General features: G+C 40.1%; 1 protein-coding gene across 1 annotated transcript; it reads left to right on the top strand.

Moving 5' to 3' along the window:
* Window positions 1-4,558: 4,558 nt before the first annotated feature.
* LOC135477658 (secernin-2-like) lies at window positions 4,559-15,812 on the top strand. Its single transcript, XM_064757838.1, has 6 exons — window positions 4,559-4,652; window positions 7,857-8,024; window positions 9,465-9,652; window positions 10,768-10,973; window positions 12,059-12,292; window positions 12,912-15,812. The coding sequence occupies exons 2-6, from the start codon at window positions 7,881-7,883 to the stop codon at window positions 13,388-13,390; spliced, it is 1,251 nt and encodes a 416-aa protein (XP_064613908.1). The 5' UTR covers window positions 4,559-4,652; window positions 7,857-7,880; the 3' UTR covers window positions 13,391-15,812.
* Window positions 15,813-17,393: the final 1,581 nt, after the last annotated feature.

Below are 17,393 nucleotides of genomic sequence, written 5' to 3'. Positions count from 1 at the left end.
CTGTTAATTCAACATAAAGCTTCTATATGACAAACAGAATATTGTGTTGAATATGACAGAATATTGTGTTATAATGACACTATACATTCTAGCACCACTCAGATGACAGACTTTCTGTTAAAATCAGCAGAAAATGTTTCTATGTGCAGCTGCACGGGAATCTGCTCATCCGTTCGTATCATATAGTTCACAAAAGTGGTATATTATTTTATGAGGTGTTCATTTGTAATTAGTACAGCAATAATTAATACGAATTTAATAAACGTTGTTGTGAACATAATAAAATGTTAGTTATATACATAAATAGTCTTGCAGACTTAACAGTATCGAAAAAACAGCTTTCTGGTCTTGCAGTGGGCCATCAATATATGCACCCCAGCTGACAATACACTAGAATTATAGGCTTAAGTCTCTAGCCCTCAATGAACTTCAATGGACCTAAACCCTTTCAAGCATCAATAGCAAGTTCTATGCCTGCGACATCTACTTGTAAGAACTGTATGGGCCAAGCAAAAGATTTGTGCAGCCAAGCATAGAGAAATGTCACCTCGACTCGCAAGACATTTGTACTGCATGGAGGCATGCATGCAGAAGTTTCACCCAGCAGTTTGGGTGCAGTGGTTTTTACAACAATGTATCCATGTGATCGCTAACCTATGGATCTTCACGTAATTAGTTATAGACTACTTGGAGTCACGTGGAACAATGTGATGCATGAGACAAAAACCATAACTTATCTACAATCCAAATATACTTAGTCTTAAAACTTGACGTGATTTGCATATATATATATATATATATATATATATATATATATATATATATATATATATATCTATATATATATATATATATAAAAGCCATTATCTCCAGAGAATAATGGCTTCAGAATATGCTTTAATAAACATCTTGCAAACATGCGTAAAGGTTGAGTGAGTGCTTGGGGTTTAACATCTTACAGCCGTATGACGACGAAGGAATCCTTAGTCTGCATGTTATGAGCCTCCTTTATCTAGTGCTGCTTCACTGAGACGAAGGAAAGTAAGCCGAACTGCCCGAGCCATTAGACTGATACGGGTCAACCAGTCGTTGCAGTATCCCTTTAATGCTGAACGCTGAGCGAGGAAGTTACAGCTTCCCCTTTTCAGGTCTCAGGTGTGACCCGACCCAGGATTGACCCTGGATCTACCAGAGTAGGCGCTCTACGGACGCTCTACGGACGCTCTACCAACTGTGCTGTCGGGGCCGGTTCGAAAAGGTTGAAGAATTACAGTATACCGTGTATGTACCAAGGCACTTCCCACTGCAAGAATGCAATGGCAGTATGCCATCATTCGCTTATCTCTAGCTCATCTATTATATAGGAAGCAACGTTCATATATGTGGTTAACATATATTGCTGGACGCTCGAGTTTGTTCGATACCATGGGTGGCCAGTTATAAGTGCTAGAATCTGTGCGTCGACGATGAAGTACGTGCTATCTTGAATGTTTTTAAATACATTTCTGAATGACATCACCAGGCTGAAAGACACAACCCATCGGTCAAAGTATCCCGTGTGTTATAGACTGCCTTACTGGTTTATGCACGATGGCAGGCTCTACATTACTATAAAGATCATTGATGTATATTTACAGTATGTAAGATCTTGAGAATCAAACAATATAAAATTAACGACTTTAAATTATTCGCGCGTGTATAAACACACCAAAGTGAGTTTTGGTTCGAATAATTAATTCCTCCGTTGAAAAAGACGAAAAAAGACCACCTGTATTTTACCGATATATTTATAGAACATAAGGCATAAGTACAACCAGTTATGTGCGCAACAACCTTAACTGACCAGGTTTTCTCCCATTATAATGCTGGCCGCCGTGCCATACGTGAAATATTCTTGACTATGGCGCAAATCATGCAGATAAATAAATATACGTAAAATGACAGCTGACTGCAGTAAAACTAACTGCAGCGATTTGTTCTGAGATCGGTTGGCCAAGTTTCCAGCTTAGCTTCCACCTTAACACACATGTCTTTTTGAAAGCTAAGCTGAGAAGAATGAAACAGATCTCAGACCTAGGCAGCGAAGAACATTACGTATATATGTTGATATAAGCAGATTCACATGCTTGCCTGCATGGCATCTAACTTGCTGGTTTCATTCTCCACCACATACCCACGCACGCACTCCGTCCCCTGTCGATCTTCTTGCTCCTCTTTGTCCTATTCGCACCTCTTTGTCCTTCTATTCTCACGTCTTTGTGTTCCTATTCGCACCTCTTTGCCCTTCTATTCTCACGTCTTTGTGTTCCTATTTGCACGTCTTTGTCCTTCTATTTGGACACCGTTGTCCTCCTAATCTCGCCTCTCTGTCCTTCCAATCGCTCCTGTTTGTCCTTCTATACACACCTCTTTGTCCTTCTATCCACACCCCTTTGTCCTGCTATATACCAGCACTCTCTGTCCTATTCACATCTGCCGCTTGACTTGTAGGTTCAATTACCACAAGACTTTGCAAAATATGTAAAAATGATTTGGAGTAATAAGATTCCACAATACTCTGGTTATCACTGAGCTTGGATATGGACATGTGTCGACGTATGGCTTAAACGCCAAATAAACCTGCGGATGGTCTTGATGGTTTCCTCCCACGATAATCCTGGCCGCCATCGTGTAAGTGAAAAATTTTGGGTACGTCGTAAAACACCAATCAAATAAAATTAAAAAATAAATAAATAAGACCCTAAAGTAAATATAACATGAAGGCTTACTATAGTTTCACAAACGGATTTTTTTTTTTAAATTATATTTTGTTGATTTGTTTAATTGTTTGTTTGGAGTTTATTGATTTATTTGATTGTGATTTAACATTATTCACAAGATTTTCCCTCTTATATGAAGGCGTCCAGCTTCTTGGGTGGAGGAAACCTGAGTGACGAGGTAAACTATCGACCTTTGGCATGTTACTGACGAACTTTCCAACGTGTAGACTGCACAATCGGCTACAAAAGCGTCGTCGACGACTTACTGTCACCAGAAGCAGTGAAAGCGAGCTAATCTCTACACATTCCCTGCCCAAGGCCGGATTTGAACCTACATACGTGTGTTCTAGCGATTAACAGGCAAGCTCCTTCACACACTAGATGGTCATGGTTCCCTATCTCCCGGCGAGTAAATAACGGGTTTTTAGTGGAATTTCAACCAAATCACGACGATGCCTATAAACGTTCCTCGATCTCGCAGCGAGTATTACCTATATATAATTCTTCCAAGAGAGGAGCGTAGACGACGCCTTTACGTAATAGGCATGGGTCTCTGATGTTGTCAAATCTGCAGTGCTGTACCTGAAGAAAAGATACATGATATGCCGAAGACACCAGGTGCCGATTCAACAAAGCCGTTTTTGAATGATGTGGATAAAACACGTATAATTTTTAACTGAAGGTGTTAAAATTTGGGCCACTGGAAAAGTGTTACTTTAAGACAAATGTGTGTAAAAATTACGGATGTTTTGAATTGTAACTTAAGTCCAAATTCGCCCTGTGGAATCGGTCCAGTGGCAGACATTACACCTGGTTAAATGACGTTACATACACACTCAAGGTCAATCAGACCTTCCATTTACATTTATTAAAGCAAACTTACTGCTACAAGCACTGTTCTATTCTAGGGTTATTGGTAGGGTATAGGGTTACCCGACTGGGGTTTGAACCATGAGCATGTCGTGTTCACGAGATGGAGGCTCAAACCACTATTGGATATATCGGTGTGTATGTAAAATACACCGAAATTAGATAAACGACATAGATGGATTGCACTATGTCTCCCCGGATATATACATGTATACACACAATGTTTTTTTTTTTTGTCATATTAAAGGGATACAGAATCGGAACTGATTGGCTGAGAATGGGGATAGAGTTTCCAGAGTTAAAACCCTGCAGCCTTGGTCGCGCTTGAATAAATGCACCATACCTAAAATTCAGCTAAGCCTAGTCATAGCCTGGAGTTGCCTACCTTTCACATCAGCCAATCAGAATCGATTCTGTATCCCTTTAACGTACCATACTTTCATGTATAAGTAGTTCTTTTTCTTTTCTTTTGTTCAACTCTTTGACTATGAGTCCAAACCAGCCTCCGCCAATTGTTGTTGTTTTTTTTTATTTATTTTATATTTTTTTTTCTATTATGTTTTTTGTTTTTCTCTTATTTATTTTCTTTTATCAAAACTTGTCTTATTCCTTTTGCCGCGACTGCTTGATGTGCAGCCAGCATGGTAACGGTATAACTGAACGGAATGAAGCATTAGGCAGCCGCAGCAGCAATGCATGGCACCAGTAGGTCACGATGATCTCGTTAAGCCTCGGGATGCCGGGATCTACACCAGTACGTGGATCAATGCTGCATCTATGACCTGCCTGCCTGCCTGCCTGCCTACCGATGTTGGTTGGTTTTCCCGAAGCCGAACTTTGCCGAATGTTGGCGAAGGGACTGATCGAGTCGGAAGGTAGTCTGCGAAACTGATGCAGTTATTAACATAACATTATACAGACAGGAAATCTTGATTTCGCCGGCGCGTCAAGACTCCTAGGTCTACCGGTTATAACCAGCACTCAGCCATCTTTATCAACACCCGGTGTTTTGGTAATATATAGGTATGTCAGTTTCTGTTTTTGTCCATAAGGGTAAATACTCCGTTAGACTGATGTATAACAGACCTAGACTCTCTACACCGGTCGACACTGTATGAATCATGTACGTATATAAGCTATTCTCCAGGAAGTCGCGTTTCTCCTATATGGCGGCTTGGCTTGGTATATATGTCTAGGCAAACTGCCCGTTTCGCGTGATGCAGCGGGTTGTTCATTTCCAGCTGGGCTTGAATGAAATCCGACATAATTGATCCATCTGTGCAGCTGTCAGTCAGGCCGGAATGTGGCCTGTTTCTCGGTCAGTGATGTCATTCCAGGCTATGCATGTTCATCGCCTGTATGTTTCTTGTACATCTGCCGGCGGCCTTGTAATGACCATCACAGTCACAAGCACCTGTAGACCCAAGCATGACCCTGAGTGACAGCTACCGACAACATTAAGAACACGTTAAGTGCGTCAAGACGTGATTTTTACGAAATGTTATTCTCTTGTTTTTCTCATGTATCACGTTTCAATGCATTTATGCGTGCTCAAGGAGCGAAATCTGCGGAAATTTAGTGGACATGAAAAGTTGATTCTACTGCATACTACATTTCCGTATCGACGAGTTCTATATACTATCGTGTTCTGAATATACCTATATAAGCTTTACGTGAGTTCTGGGTTAGGTGCATGTATATTGCATGGGGCGGATTTAATTATGTCACTATATATCGTTTCGACATGCTTCATGCTACATGTACAAGAAAAAAAACATGAAAATCTTGATCCGCATTTCCCTGTATTATCCCGATTTATGCACACAGATCGCAAATTACATATTTAAAGTCTCACTGATAATAGTCCAAATTGTAAAATTTGGACACAAGCAGAGTGAAAACTGAGCGGGGTATATGCCTGCATGATGTTTTCTTCACGTTAATTATGTAAACATATAACTGTATGCATTCCCATTCCATGTCGTTACATCCAGTGTAAACATTCCTTTACACAGTATAAAAGCACCATGCAGTATAAGAAAATGAGTTTAGATTGCTATACTACGTGTCATGCCTCGGAGTGTACCAACAACATTGAAGCGTGCGTCTCATCAAGTCGCGTTCGAATTATAGATTTGAAAAATTCATACCAGAGCAGGTTTTGTATTGTTTGTGAGAATCATACGAAAAATGTTGCACTCTTTTACTTGAGTCCCAGCTGAAAGTCATACCAAATTACTGCAACACACATGCTACTTTTCCATATGCATTTCACGTACTATTTACATTTATTATTTTCTTTTCATTTTTACATTGGTTTATTTATTTAGATAAATGAACAACAACATATTGACACTAAATACAGTTTTAAGACTTTACTTTGTATAATGTGCTTGCATACGCAAAATGAGTCTAATGAACAATGAACCCTGAATGAACCCATTTTGATTGACTTGACTATGGGCGAAAACATTTTACAAATATTAACTGGGCTGGTTAGGCAGACGGTACCACCTGTTTATCTTGTATGAAGATTGGCCCACCTTGAAGATAATGTCTGAAGTATTCGTGGCCTGTTTACTTTCTGTAGGAACACCAGTCCACCTTGCCGATAATGTCTGACTTCTTCGTCACCTGTTTTGTCCTGTAGGAACACCAGCTCACCTTGCCGATAATGTCTGACGTGTTTCTGACCTGTTTACTTTCTAAGGAACACAATCTCACCTTGCCGATAATGTCTGACGGGTTTGTTACCTGTTTATTTTCTGTAGGAACACAAGCTCACTTTGCCGATAATGTGTGACGTGCTTATTTGCTGTAGGAACCCAAGCTCATCTTGCCGATAATGTCTGACGTATTCGTGACCTGTGTATTTTCTGTAGGAACCCAAGCTCACCTTGCCGATGATGTCTGGCGTATTCGTGACCTGTGTATTTGCTGTAGGAACCCAAGCTCATCTTGCCGATAATGTCTGACGTGCTTATTTTTTGTAGGAACACAAGCTTGCCTTGTCGATAATGCCTGACGTGTTCGTGACCTGTTTTTTTTTTTGTTTTTTTTTTGTACAAACAGAAGTTCATCTTGCCGGTAATGTGTGACGTGTTCCTGACCTGTTTATTTTCAGTAGGAACACAAGCTCACCTTGAGGATAATGTCTGACTTTTTCGTCACCTGTTTACTTTCTATAGGAAGACAAGCTCACCTTGGCGATACTGTCTGACGTGTTTCTGACCTGTTTACTTTCTATAGGAACACAAGCTCACCTTGAAGATAATGTCTGGCATGTTTCTGACCTGTTTGTTTTCTACAAGAACACAAACTCACCTTTGCCGATAATGTCTAAGGTATTCGTGACCTGTTTATTTTCTGTAGGAACTCAAGCTCACCTTGCCGATAATGTCTGACGTGTTCATGACCTGCTTATTTTCTGTGGGAACTCAAGCTCACCTTGCCGATAATGTCTGACGTGTTCGTGACCTGCTTATTTTCTGTGGGAACTCAAGCTCACCTTGCCGATAATGTCTGACGTGTTCATGACCTGCTTATTTTCTGTGGGAACTCAAGCTCACCTTGCCGATAATGTCTGACGTGTTCATGACCTGCTTATTTTCTGTGGGAACTCAAGCTCACCTTGCCGATAATGTCTGACGTGTTCATGACCTGCTTATTTTCTGTAAGAACACAAACTCATCTTGCCGATAGTCTCTGACGGGTTCGTGACCTGTTTATTTTCTATAGGAAGACAAACTCACCTTGCCGATAATGTCTGACGTGTTTCTGACCTGTTTGCTTTCTGTAGGAACACAAGCTCACCTTGAAGATAATGTCTGGCATGTTTCTGACCTGTTGGTTTTCTACAAGAACACAAACTCACCTTTGCCGATAATGTCTAAGGTATTCGTGACCTGCTTATTTTCTGTGGGAACTCAAGCTCACCTTGCCGATAATGTCTGACGTGTTCATGACCTGCTTATTTTCTGTAAGAACACAAACTCATCTTGCCGATAGTCTCTGACGGGTTCGTGACCTGTTTATTTTCTATAGGAAGACAAACTCACCTTGCCGATAATGTCTGACGTGTTTCTGACCTGTTTACTTTCTGTAGGAAGACAAGCTCACCTTGCCGATAATGTCTGACGTGTTCGTGACCTGTTTATTTTCTGTAGAAACACAAACTCACCTTGCCGATAATGTCTGAGGTATTCCTGACCTGTTTGTTTTCTGCAGAAACACAAGCTCACCTTGTCGATAATGTCTGACGTATTCGTGGCCCTTCCCCCAGCGACTGCGGGTGGTAACGTGATCTTCGGGAAAAACTCGGACCGACCACCCACGGAGGTGCAGGAGGTTGTCTATGTCCCTGCTCAGGACAATGCGGCAGGCATGAAGCTCAAGGTACATCTTTATACACCTCTTTAAGGTCAAACTTAATAGAGTGACAGCGTTCAAAGTTCTCGTTCTCATAACTTTATAATACGTAACGTTTTTTTTAGCAGAAATGAGGAGCTCATGTGACATCGGGGAAGTTGTTGGTGAAGATGTTCTTCTTGATTGTGGGGTCTATTTTTTAAATGCACATGTGTTTTCTTCTTAAGGAAATCTGCACTTCGGAAATTTCATTATTTGTAAGGAACTGCAGAAATTCCTTAAAAGGCAGGAAGGATTAACTGTCTTCGAACATTCTATAAGGTATTATGGTGTGAATGTGTAATATTATATTTATTCATTTGATTGGTATTTTGCGCTACATATATATAATTCCAAAATACTTCGTTTAATCTGTTTAGAAGACATTCCTTCTTCAGTCAATCAGTCAAGGGTGGTGATTTACACATGACTTTATACCCGATAATAATGAATGTAAAACAAATTTAACCTTGAGTGACCACCATACAGTTTATTTTTTTCTTGGATAATTGGCTAGGAAAAAAGCACACAAGCGAAAAGGGTTATATTTTTTTTACCTTCTTTTAGCCGAAGGCTTTAACCCGATGCTGTTTTTGTATATTTTTATTATGACTATACAGGATAGGGCAAAGTCTAACACTTAGCCTCACCCAACAACCAAAAACAAAGTCAGGAGTATCATGAGGTTCGCGACAAAATGGGATTTAAATCGCATGCAATATACTTTATACTTCAACAGAAATGTCTCACAGCGCTTAAATACGTGTTATAATATTACGATTGGTTCTGAGGCAGTAATCTTGTAATAGCTTCTAATAATAGATCGTTTTTCAAACTGGCGCTAGGTCGCTGACGAATGGTTTTTACACTGAATACCGTTGGAGTGCACTGCATTGTCCAGTTGGGGAAGACATTATACGATGTCGAGAGACCCGGGTCATACCAAAGACTATAAAAATGGTACTTGTTTTGCTGTATCGCTTGGGCAGAGCAAGGAAACAGACTGGTTGATTCTGTGTCAGTATAATGTGGCTGAGTGGGTGTCATGTTTGGTGTCTTCCGCATGATACTTAAGTGGCGGCAGCACTTTGGCAGCATGGACTCGCCCTGCCACAAGAAGACACAGTATATGTACACACATCGAATGTCTCCTTGTCGTGATTTGACTGAAAAAATGTTACGACGTTAAACCATAAAAATACATTCGCAGACATTATTCAAGTGGTAGTAAAATTTGCATTAAACACTAGCAAAGCTAGACATTTTAGATGATATGTAATGTTTATTAGGCTATATACTTTTTTTAATTTTCGTCTGACCTCTGTTGTGTTTCTTGAAGTCATAAACCTGTCGTATATATTCCAAATATCCATGAATCTCATGTCTTAACACGTAATACATCAATCAATGAATCTGGGTGATTTTCAGTGTACATTTCTGGATGTGGAGCAGGTGGGTCACACGCACTCTCTAATCCTCAGTAAACCCACCTGGAGCTGGGGAGCAGAGATGGGAGCCAATGAGCACGGGGTTTGTATCGGCAATACGTCTGTCTGGACCAAGCTGTGTAGTCAAGGAGACCAGGGGAAGAAGCTGATTGGTGCAGACTTTGTCAGGTATAGCGTACGTGACAGTCAGTGAAAGCTGTAATACATACATCATGACGAATGAAATGCGACGAAACATTTGGGTCATTCTCGTGGCTATAATTTTTATTCTGTAGTCTTTAAGCTGTGGTCGGTACCTTCAAAGACAATAAAGAGCAAGTTTGATTCTGCTGAGGCTCGCTTTATGTGATGGGATTTGTCAGGTGTTTCGGTTGACGGCTGGTGTACGAATGTCTATTTCGACACCTAGATTCACAGCACTCTAGTCAATCCACTCCATCCAGCAATTAAATTAATACGTAAATAAATAATAAACAACGGCGATATAAGAAGTGCGCCATGTTTATACAGCCCGAGGGATGAGTTTAAGTTGGTAGATGGGTTCAAGGGTTTAAGTTGAGTTAAGCATAGCGCCAGAATTGAAAATATTTCAAGGCATTCTATCAGTCATTCACTCGAACCGCCAGCTAGTATATGAGTCAGTTAAGCAAAATATGTATTAGCAATGCAGCTGGTAAGTCAGCCAGTTAGTAAAACAGCCTGTCAGAATTTTTGAGAGGTTCACATGGCATGTAATAAATTGCAATCAACATCACTCCATGGTTTTACCTAATTCTGCTTAAGTCATGCTGCAAGGAGCTGTGTAAGTTGCTACTGTTTATATAGGCATTTACATGAACAGTTAGAGTTAGGCCCCAACTGAGGTAAACTGATAAGAGGTCGTATTTCACCGGTTAGGTGTAACCATTTGGCAATTAGCACACTGTCAGGTCGTCATTCACGTGTTTTCCCCTCTATCCTGTAATCTCTTTATCAGTCAATCATCCATGCAGACAGTCAGCCGGAAAGTGGCTCAGGCAGTCATCCAAGCAGACAGTCAGTCGGAAAGTGACTCAGAAAGTCATCCAAGCAGACAATCAGTCAGAAAGTGACAGTCATCCAAGAAGACGGTCAATCAGAAAGTGACTCAGGCAGTCATCCAAGCAGACAGTCAGTCAGAAAGTGACTCAGGCATTAATCGAAACAGACAGTCAGTCAGAAAATGATTCAGTTAGTCATCCAGGCAGACAGTCACTTTATCAGTTACCGAGTCAGTTACGTTTACACCAGTTTTGTTTCCACAGGCTTGGCCTCGAGCGTGGCGACTCCGCTAAAGGCGCCCTTGACATCATCACCTCCCTCCTGGAGAAGTACGGTCAGTCGGGGCCCTGCTGTCAAGAGGAAGCCTTCAGTCAGTGGACTTACCACAACAGCTTCATCATCGCCGACCGCCAGGAGGCCTGGGTGTTAGAGACGGCCGGTCAGCAATGGGCAGCCGAACAGGTCACCAGTACGTATAAAAACTCTTCGAAAATTGCCTTTTTTTTGGCGCGTGTAACCAGGCTTGCTCTATACATGTTTTTGTCTGGGTTAAATGTTTAAGCTTGCGCTCGAAATGAACGTTGAGTTCATTTGTTTTGAACGTCAGTTTTTGCAGCTGACCAAATTCGTGAACCATGATAGAATATAGCTAAAATTGTGGTCAATCAAAATTTTGTACCTCAGTAGCGCCTAGAGTGCAATTTCTCACATACCCGTCGTGTCAGTTTTATTAAAAACGATGCATAGATCGCCTCTAGCCAGCGGTTCAGGGGAGTTACACACAATAATAAATCAGAGCGCCAAAGATTCTTGACACACTCTTTGCATATTTTTCACAGGATAAGTATATTCATTGTAAACTAGAGCGATCGCGTTGGTATAACTTTCTGAAAAATGTGGAGGGTCTCTTCTTATACGCGACTCGATCCGGAGGGTGTTTTTTTACATTACATATTTTTTATTAGTTCCTTGTGTTGTGTTGAACGATGTGCTTGAAGTTGCTCTTGCGATATTTGATCTGCAACGTACATTATGGCTCACGACTGGTATTCGAATGTCTGCTGTTAGATCTAGATTTGATGGAATATCCTTGATACCCTCGTTTTTGAAGTCATACCCTGTGAAATTAATTGAAATTTTGCAGCATCTAGCAGATCCTACAGAATCTCGATATCTGCGCACCACATTGTACTTGTGAAAGCCAAGGATCGGATCGTAGTCCATTGTGTGGCACTGGCGACAAATAGCGTTTGCGCAACTTTGGTTTTGTTGAAGACCAGCAATATATGTGCACATGTGTGTGTCACGTGTGTGGAAAGTCTGACAGTAACTTGCCAAATATCGCTGGTTTCGTTTGTGTTTGTGGCACTCGTGTTTCCTTCCGCTCATAATACTGGCAGCCACGTTGTAAGTGAAAAATTAACAATCAGTCAATGGGTAAGTTTTGAACAACTAGCCTCTTCGCCATCAAAGAAGCCTGGAGGCTTTTAGGTTATGAGCATGGAACATGGCGACTAGTGGATTTATACTTGTACTCTTGTTTATTCGCCACAGACGGTGTGAGGAATATATCTAATGCGCTGTCCATTTCCACAAAAATCGACGCGATGTCCCAAGGTTTGCTGGAGACGGCTCAAGAACAGGGATTCTGGAAACCCGAAGATGGAGAGTTTGATTTTGCGAAGGCGTTTTCGGCGGAGTACTCCGGCATGACGCTCACGGACGCTCAAAAACCCGAAAATAGATTGCAGAGCGGGAAGGGACTCATGGAATCTTTGTCCAGAGATGGTGAGTTGCTCCCTACTAAATATGGATAATGCAGCCTTTTAAGCCAGCCATGGCTTTAGGTTGCTCTGTTTTGGTATGCTCAGAAAGGGAAATTGCCTCCCTTTAGATCGGAACTCTTTGCACACTCCAAACACGTTCCCTAGACAGTTCAGCAATGGCTTATCAACGCGAAATCGAAAATTTCTCCTTCAAACAGATGGTGTTAAATTATAGTTTCCTCCCAAAATGAAAAGCAATGCAGAAGAAAGTGTCCCTAACTCTTACAATAAAAACCTACCTTAAAAGGAACATTCCGCTCACCCGGATTTACGAAGCGTAATAAACTAATACTATTTAGTAGTCTCGAACCTTGCTTGTGTCCCAAAGTGTCGTAGTGTTCTTTTATCTTATCGCGTAAACTGGTCTGAAATAAATGATAACAATCTAATCATTTATTTCGCTCCAGATATGTTTATTTCCTTCCATGGTGATATAAATTAAGTGTTGTCTTGAACAGTCGGAAGACGACTTTAAGGTCAGATGTGATATTGTTAACAGCACACATACATCACCAACTATCACAGTGATATTGCTGATTTGGTTTAACTTATTTTGTCAAACGTTTTTACTTGTTTTACAGGAAGCTTTTGTCTGGAGAGTATGTTTTCAGTCTTACGTGATGTAAATAGCAGTATAAGTTTCCATGGAGACATAGTGACGACCGCCAGCCAGGTGTCTGTTCTCACACCACGTAGTTCCAGTGTCCCGTGTTCTCACTGGCTGACGGCGACCCCTGACCCCAATTTGTCTGTTTTCAAGCCGTTTGTCTTTTGCCCAAATCCTGTGATAGGGAAGGGCACTCTATCCGGCATCGAGGCTGGTTCGCAGGAAACCTCAGACCAGCGCCACCTACTTTACAGAATGCACGAGAAAGGGAGGAAACTTATGGCGGAAGGGTCTCCACAAGGCCAGAAGCTGCGAGAAACAATGCAACATCTGGAAAACGAATGCATTGAAGACGTGCAAGAATTCCTTAAAAATTTCAATGAAGCCAAATATCCAGAAATCGTCGATTTGTTTAAGGACGTCGTCGACACCGAGATAAAATTTTACAAGTGATTTGAATTCCAAGCATTAAATATTTGGTGAAATCCGTCAGCTTTATGCGTGCGGACTGCAATGTAAACTGTGAATGCTCTATATACATATATCTATATCTCAGGTGAATTGAGATTTAAAATTGTAAATTTTTTGGAGAAATTGCCATTTTCGTGCTTTGGTTTTTTATGCATCGTGTATGGAAATGTACATTTGATGTATTCGTCATTAATAGTTGTATTGTACGTATAGCCCCCAACATGCCTCCATGATGAAGCCAATATGGCTGCTTAAAAGTATGGCTTGGTATGTTTGAAGATGTATGTATTTTCCTGAGTCAGTAAACTATACAACTTTATTTGCGCAAATCTTACATACACGCTCAAAACATTCTGACCTAAATAATTCCTATACAGCTGTACTAATTATCATTATTATTGCTATTATTATTCAGCTTATCCATTGCTACGATTGTGGTGATGATAGTGGTGGTGGTAATGTTTAAGTTTATTACACTCGAAAAATAATCTCTTAGTTTTAACAGAAAGTCTGTTGTCTGAGTGATGCTAGCATGTATTCTGTTGTTATAACATAATACTGTTAAATTTAACAGATTATTTTTTTGAGAGTATTATTATGTATTATTATTGAGGACCATATAATTCAATGTAAAACATTGTTGTACGATATATACTTGTATATGTCTATTGCATGAAGCAAAGTCTGGCGATATGTTAATAAATATACTTCCGAGTTACATTTTAGTTTAAATTTTAAAATTAAACTTCTGTCTCTTTGGGCTAAGAGCAAATATAGTTGGAAAAGTGTTACTGATATACGATCTAAAAGAGAGGAAACTTAATTCAGAATAAAGCGGGATTGGTAAGGCTTAAGACAGGAAACCAGTTCTGAGTGTGGTTGTATTTATGGCTCCTAAGAGGAAACCAAATCGAAGCATAAGGCGATGCCTTAAGAGATGAAACCAATTTATGAGTTAAACATATAGATGTGAACCTGAACATTTTCCTTACTCGAAAAGCAAGTCCGATATCCTCTGTATCTTCAATAAAACGATTGAAAAAGCGTTAGTACATTTTACGGCTTAACTTCAAGAAAAATTCTATACTCGTCACAATCTTGGTTATTTATAAAAATGTTGATTCTATTCGCGTCACCATTATTTTATAATTATATATGTAGAGAAAAAAATTTTCTCCAAAAAAAAAAGTGAAGTGTTAATCTGAATCAGTAATCGGTTACCGGTACTGAAAAAAAAACAATATATAGGTTTAAATGGCGCTAAAAGTTTACAATAAAAAACAAAATCGTTTTAATACGGTACACGTGACATTATATGTATTTTAACGTTATTCAGATAGTTTGACATGTTGTACCTACTTTTATTTACAACCTTCATCAAATCAAATCTGGAAGGGTTAAATGTATTTCGCATTTTTAGTTTTTTTTCTTTACTGAAATGAAAGTGGACATATTTAATGAAAGGTTGTGGCTTAGTACTTGTTCCCATTGTCCGTTTAATTTGCTTACCTTAACAACGTTTTACTCATATATTTGTCTAATTCCTTGAATTTGTTTCACCTAAAAGAGGTCTTCTTTCACTTCCTTTTGGAAATGTTTTATTTGGCTGTGATAGGAATGCATTGTGATATAGTTAGGTGCGGCGTATGCTGATATCGAACATTCGATTAACTATATGGAGTTTTCTGATTTTTTATATTGCTTTTAATTGTTTACTGATATCCTGATTAGTTTCTGGACTTCATATTTCATGAGTAAACATGAGATAGGCCTATTTTGGCGAATGTGAGTTGGGCTGAAATGTCGTCGCAAGGTACAGGGGAGGTAACTCGACACACTATTGCATCCAGAGTGACTTTCCCGCATTAGTTATGCATGTAAATCTAACGTAAAACGCTGTAAAAATGTACCGTATGGGAATTCGTCCGATATCTTCTCGAGGTGTAGCGATATGTGTGTCGTAGACAATGGAGCTCGCAAATTAATATCTGTTTGTGTATGGTTTTTTTTTTATTTCTTTTTTTTATATGGTTAATTTTTTTAATTTGTCTTTCTTGAACACAGATTTGTCACGCTTCAAAATAGATGTATTAATCGGTAGGCCTACATATTCGTGTCCAAACAATGTATCGCTAATGTATGTGACCGCAGTGCTAAACACGCAATGTTATTTATTATTAATATGAAAGTGATATCCGGTGCCCTATTAGCAATTATACCAGCTGTATCAGCACGGTTTGCGCCCCACGGCATTTTTACATGTATAGACTGCATCTCGGCCTATGCCGCAAGTTAATGGTGAGCCGAAGTTGACGCTTTGTAACAGGCTGGTGTTCAGCATATGAATGCTGGTATGGATGTATGCATATTTGCCTACGTGCGGCTTTGATGTACATGTCATAAAGGACCAGCTAATAAAGCACTGTCGACCTTATATAATGTCTTAATTTCAAGTTTTATATTCAAAGGCTAGAATGCCTACACTGACGATTTTGGGTTAGAATGGTGTAAAACTTAAATAGTTTCAAAATTCTTATTTATTTATTTATGTATTTATTTATTTGACTGGTGTTTTACGCAGCACTCAAGAATATTTCACTTATACGACGGCGGCCGTCATCATGGTGGGAGGAAACCGGGCAGAGCCAGATGGAAACTCACCACCACCCGCAGGTTGTTGCAAGACCTTCCCACATACGGCCGGAGAGGAAGCCAGCATGATCAAAATTCTTACCGACAATATTAAGGGCATTATGAATGAAATTTCATATGAAACTTCTCAATCGTACATGTATATACATGTAGTTCTATAGTTTAGGACAGCAGAAAGGTTTTATTAATTTTAAGTTGTCAGAAAAGGTAAATTCCTTTTGAAGTTACATGGAGGCACCTATATAGGTGACCATAGCACGATGCTCCTGTGACCGTTTGTAATAAACCGTTCGTTGAAGACCACTTGACTTCCACCAAGTATGGATATCTGTAGGCCAGCATCAATTCGTCAGTAACCTACCAAAGGTTAAACTGACCGCCACAATTTATTAAAAAGCCAAACGAATGTTGATCAAATTGACTCACGGTATTTATTTATTTAATTGGTCTTTTACGTTGTACTCAAGAATATTTCAATTATACGACGGTGGCCAGAATCATGGGAGGAAACCGGGCAGAACCCGGGGAAACCCACGACCATCCGCATGTTGCTGAGATATCTTCCCACGTAGACCTACGATCAGAGAGGAAGTGAGCATGAGCTGGACTTGAAACTCCCAGCGACAGCACTGGTGGAAGGCTCCTGGCTCATTGCGCCATTCAATTCATATTACTCCGATATCACAAAAATAGCAGCGAAGAGATTAATATTTTATAATCTGTATAACATTACGTCATTAATATCTTCTATACAGAAAGACAAAGTTGACGTTCAGCTTTGAAGTGCACGGGAAGAATTATAGTCAAAGAAGTTTTAGAAATCCAAAGTGGAGGAAGTTCTTCTGCTTGGCGTGATTTACTGAAGGCAATTAAGGCGCCGCACCTGAGCCATTACACTGATACGGGTCAACCAGTCGTGCGGCGGCAGCTATAACTTCCTCTTTTAAGGTCTTAGTTGCGACCCGACCCAGGACTGACTCCGAATCTACCGCCCCCGAAACGGACGCTTTACCAACCGAGCCATCGGGGCCGGTTGGTAAGGTAGACATCTGAAATATATACCTACGTATATGCATATATGGCCACATCACTGTCATGATGGATATCCGAGAAAACAACTTGAGTCATGATCTCGTACATGGGACGATCTGTCATCTACCTGCGGATGGTCGTGGGTTTGCCTAGAGCTCTGCCCGATTTCCTCTCACCATAATGCTGGTCGCCGTCGTATAAGATAAATATTCTTGAGTACGGCGTAAAACAAGCAATGAAATAAATAAATACATACAGTTGATTGTGTCGGTGGTAAATCCGTTACGTACATGTATTGTCG

Source organism: Liolophura sinensis, chromosome 11, assembly GCF_032854445.1.
Source record: "Liolophura sinensis isolate JHLJ2023 chromosome 11, CUHK_Ljap_v2, whole genome shotgun sequence".
NCBI lineage: Eukaryota > Metazoa > Mollusca > Polyplacophora > Chitonida > Chitonidae > Liolophura > Liolophura sinensis.
The sequence above is the reverse complement of the archived record's forward strand: the minus strand, read 5'-3'. Positions and strand labels throughout refer to the sequence as shown.

What these genes read in the sequence shown, in the direction of transcription:
- LOC135477658 (XM_064757838.1), top strand. Translation starts at nt 7,881, where the DNA reads ATGTCTGACGTATTCGTGGCCCTTCCCCCAGCGACTGCGGGTGGTAAC. An exon ending in GGCAGCCGAACAGGTCACCA is followed by an intron (nt 10,974 to 12,058) that starts GTACGTATAAAA and finishes TATTCGCCACAG; the next exon opens with ACGGTGTGAGGAATATATCT. An exon ending in GGAATCTTTGTCCAGAGATG is followed by an intron (nt 12,293 to 12,911) that starts GTGAGTTGCTCC and finishes CTTGTTTTACAG; the next exon opens with GAAGCTTTTGTCTGGAGAGT.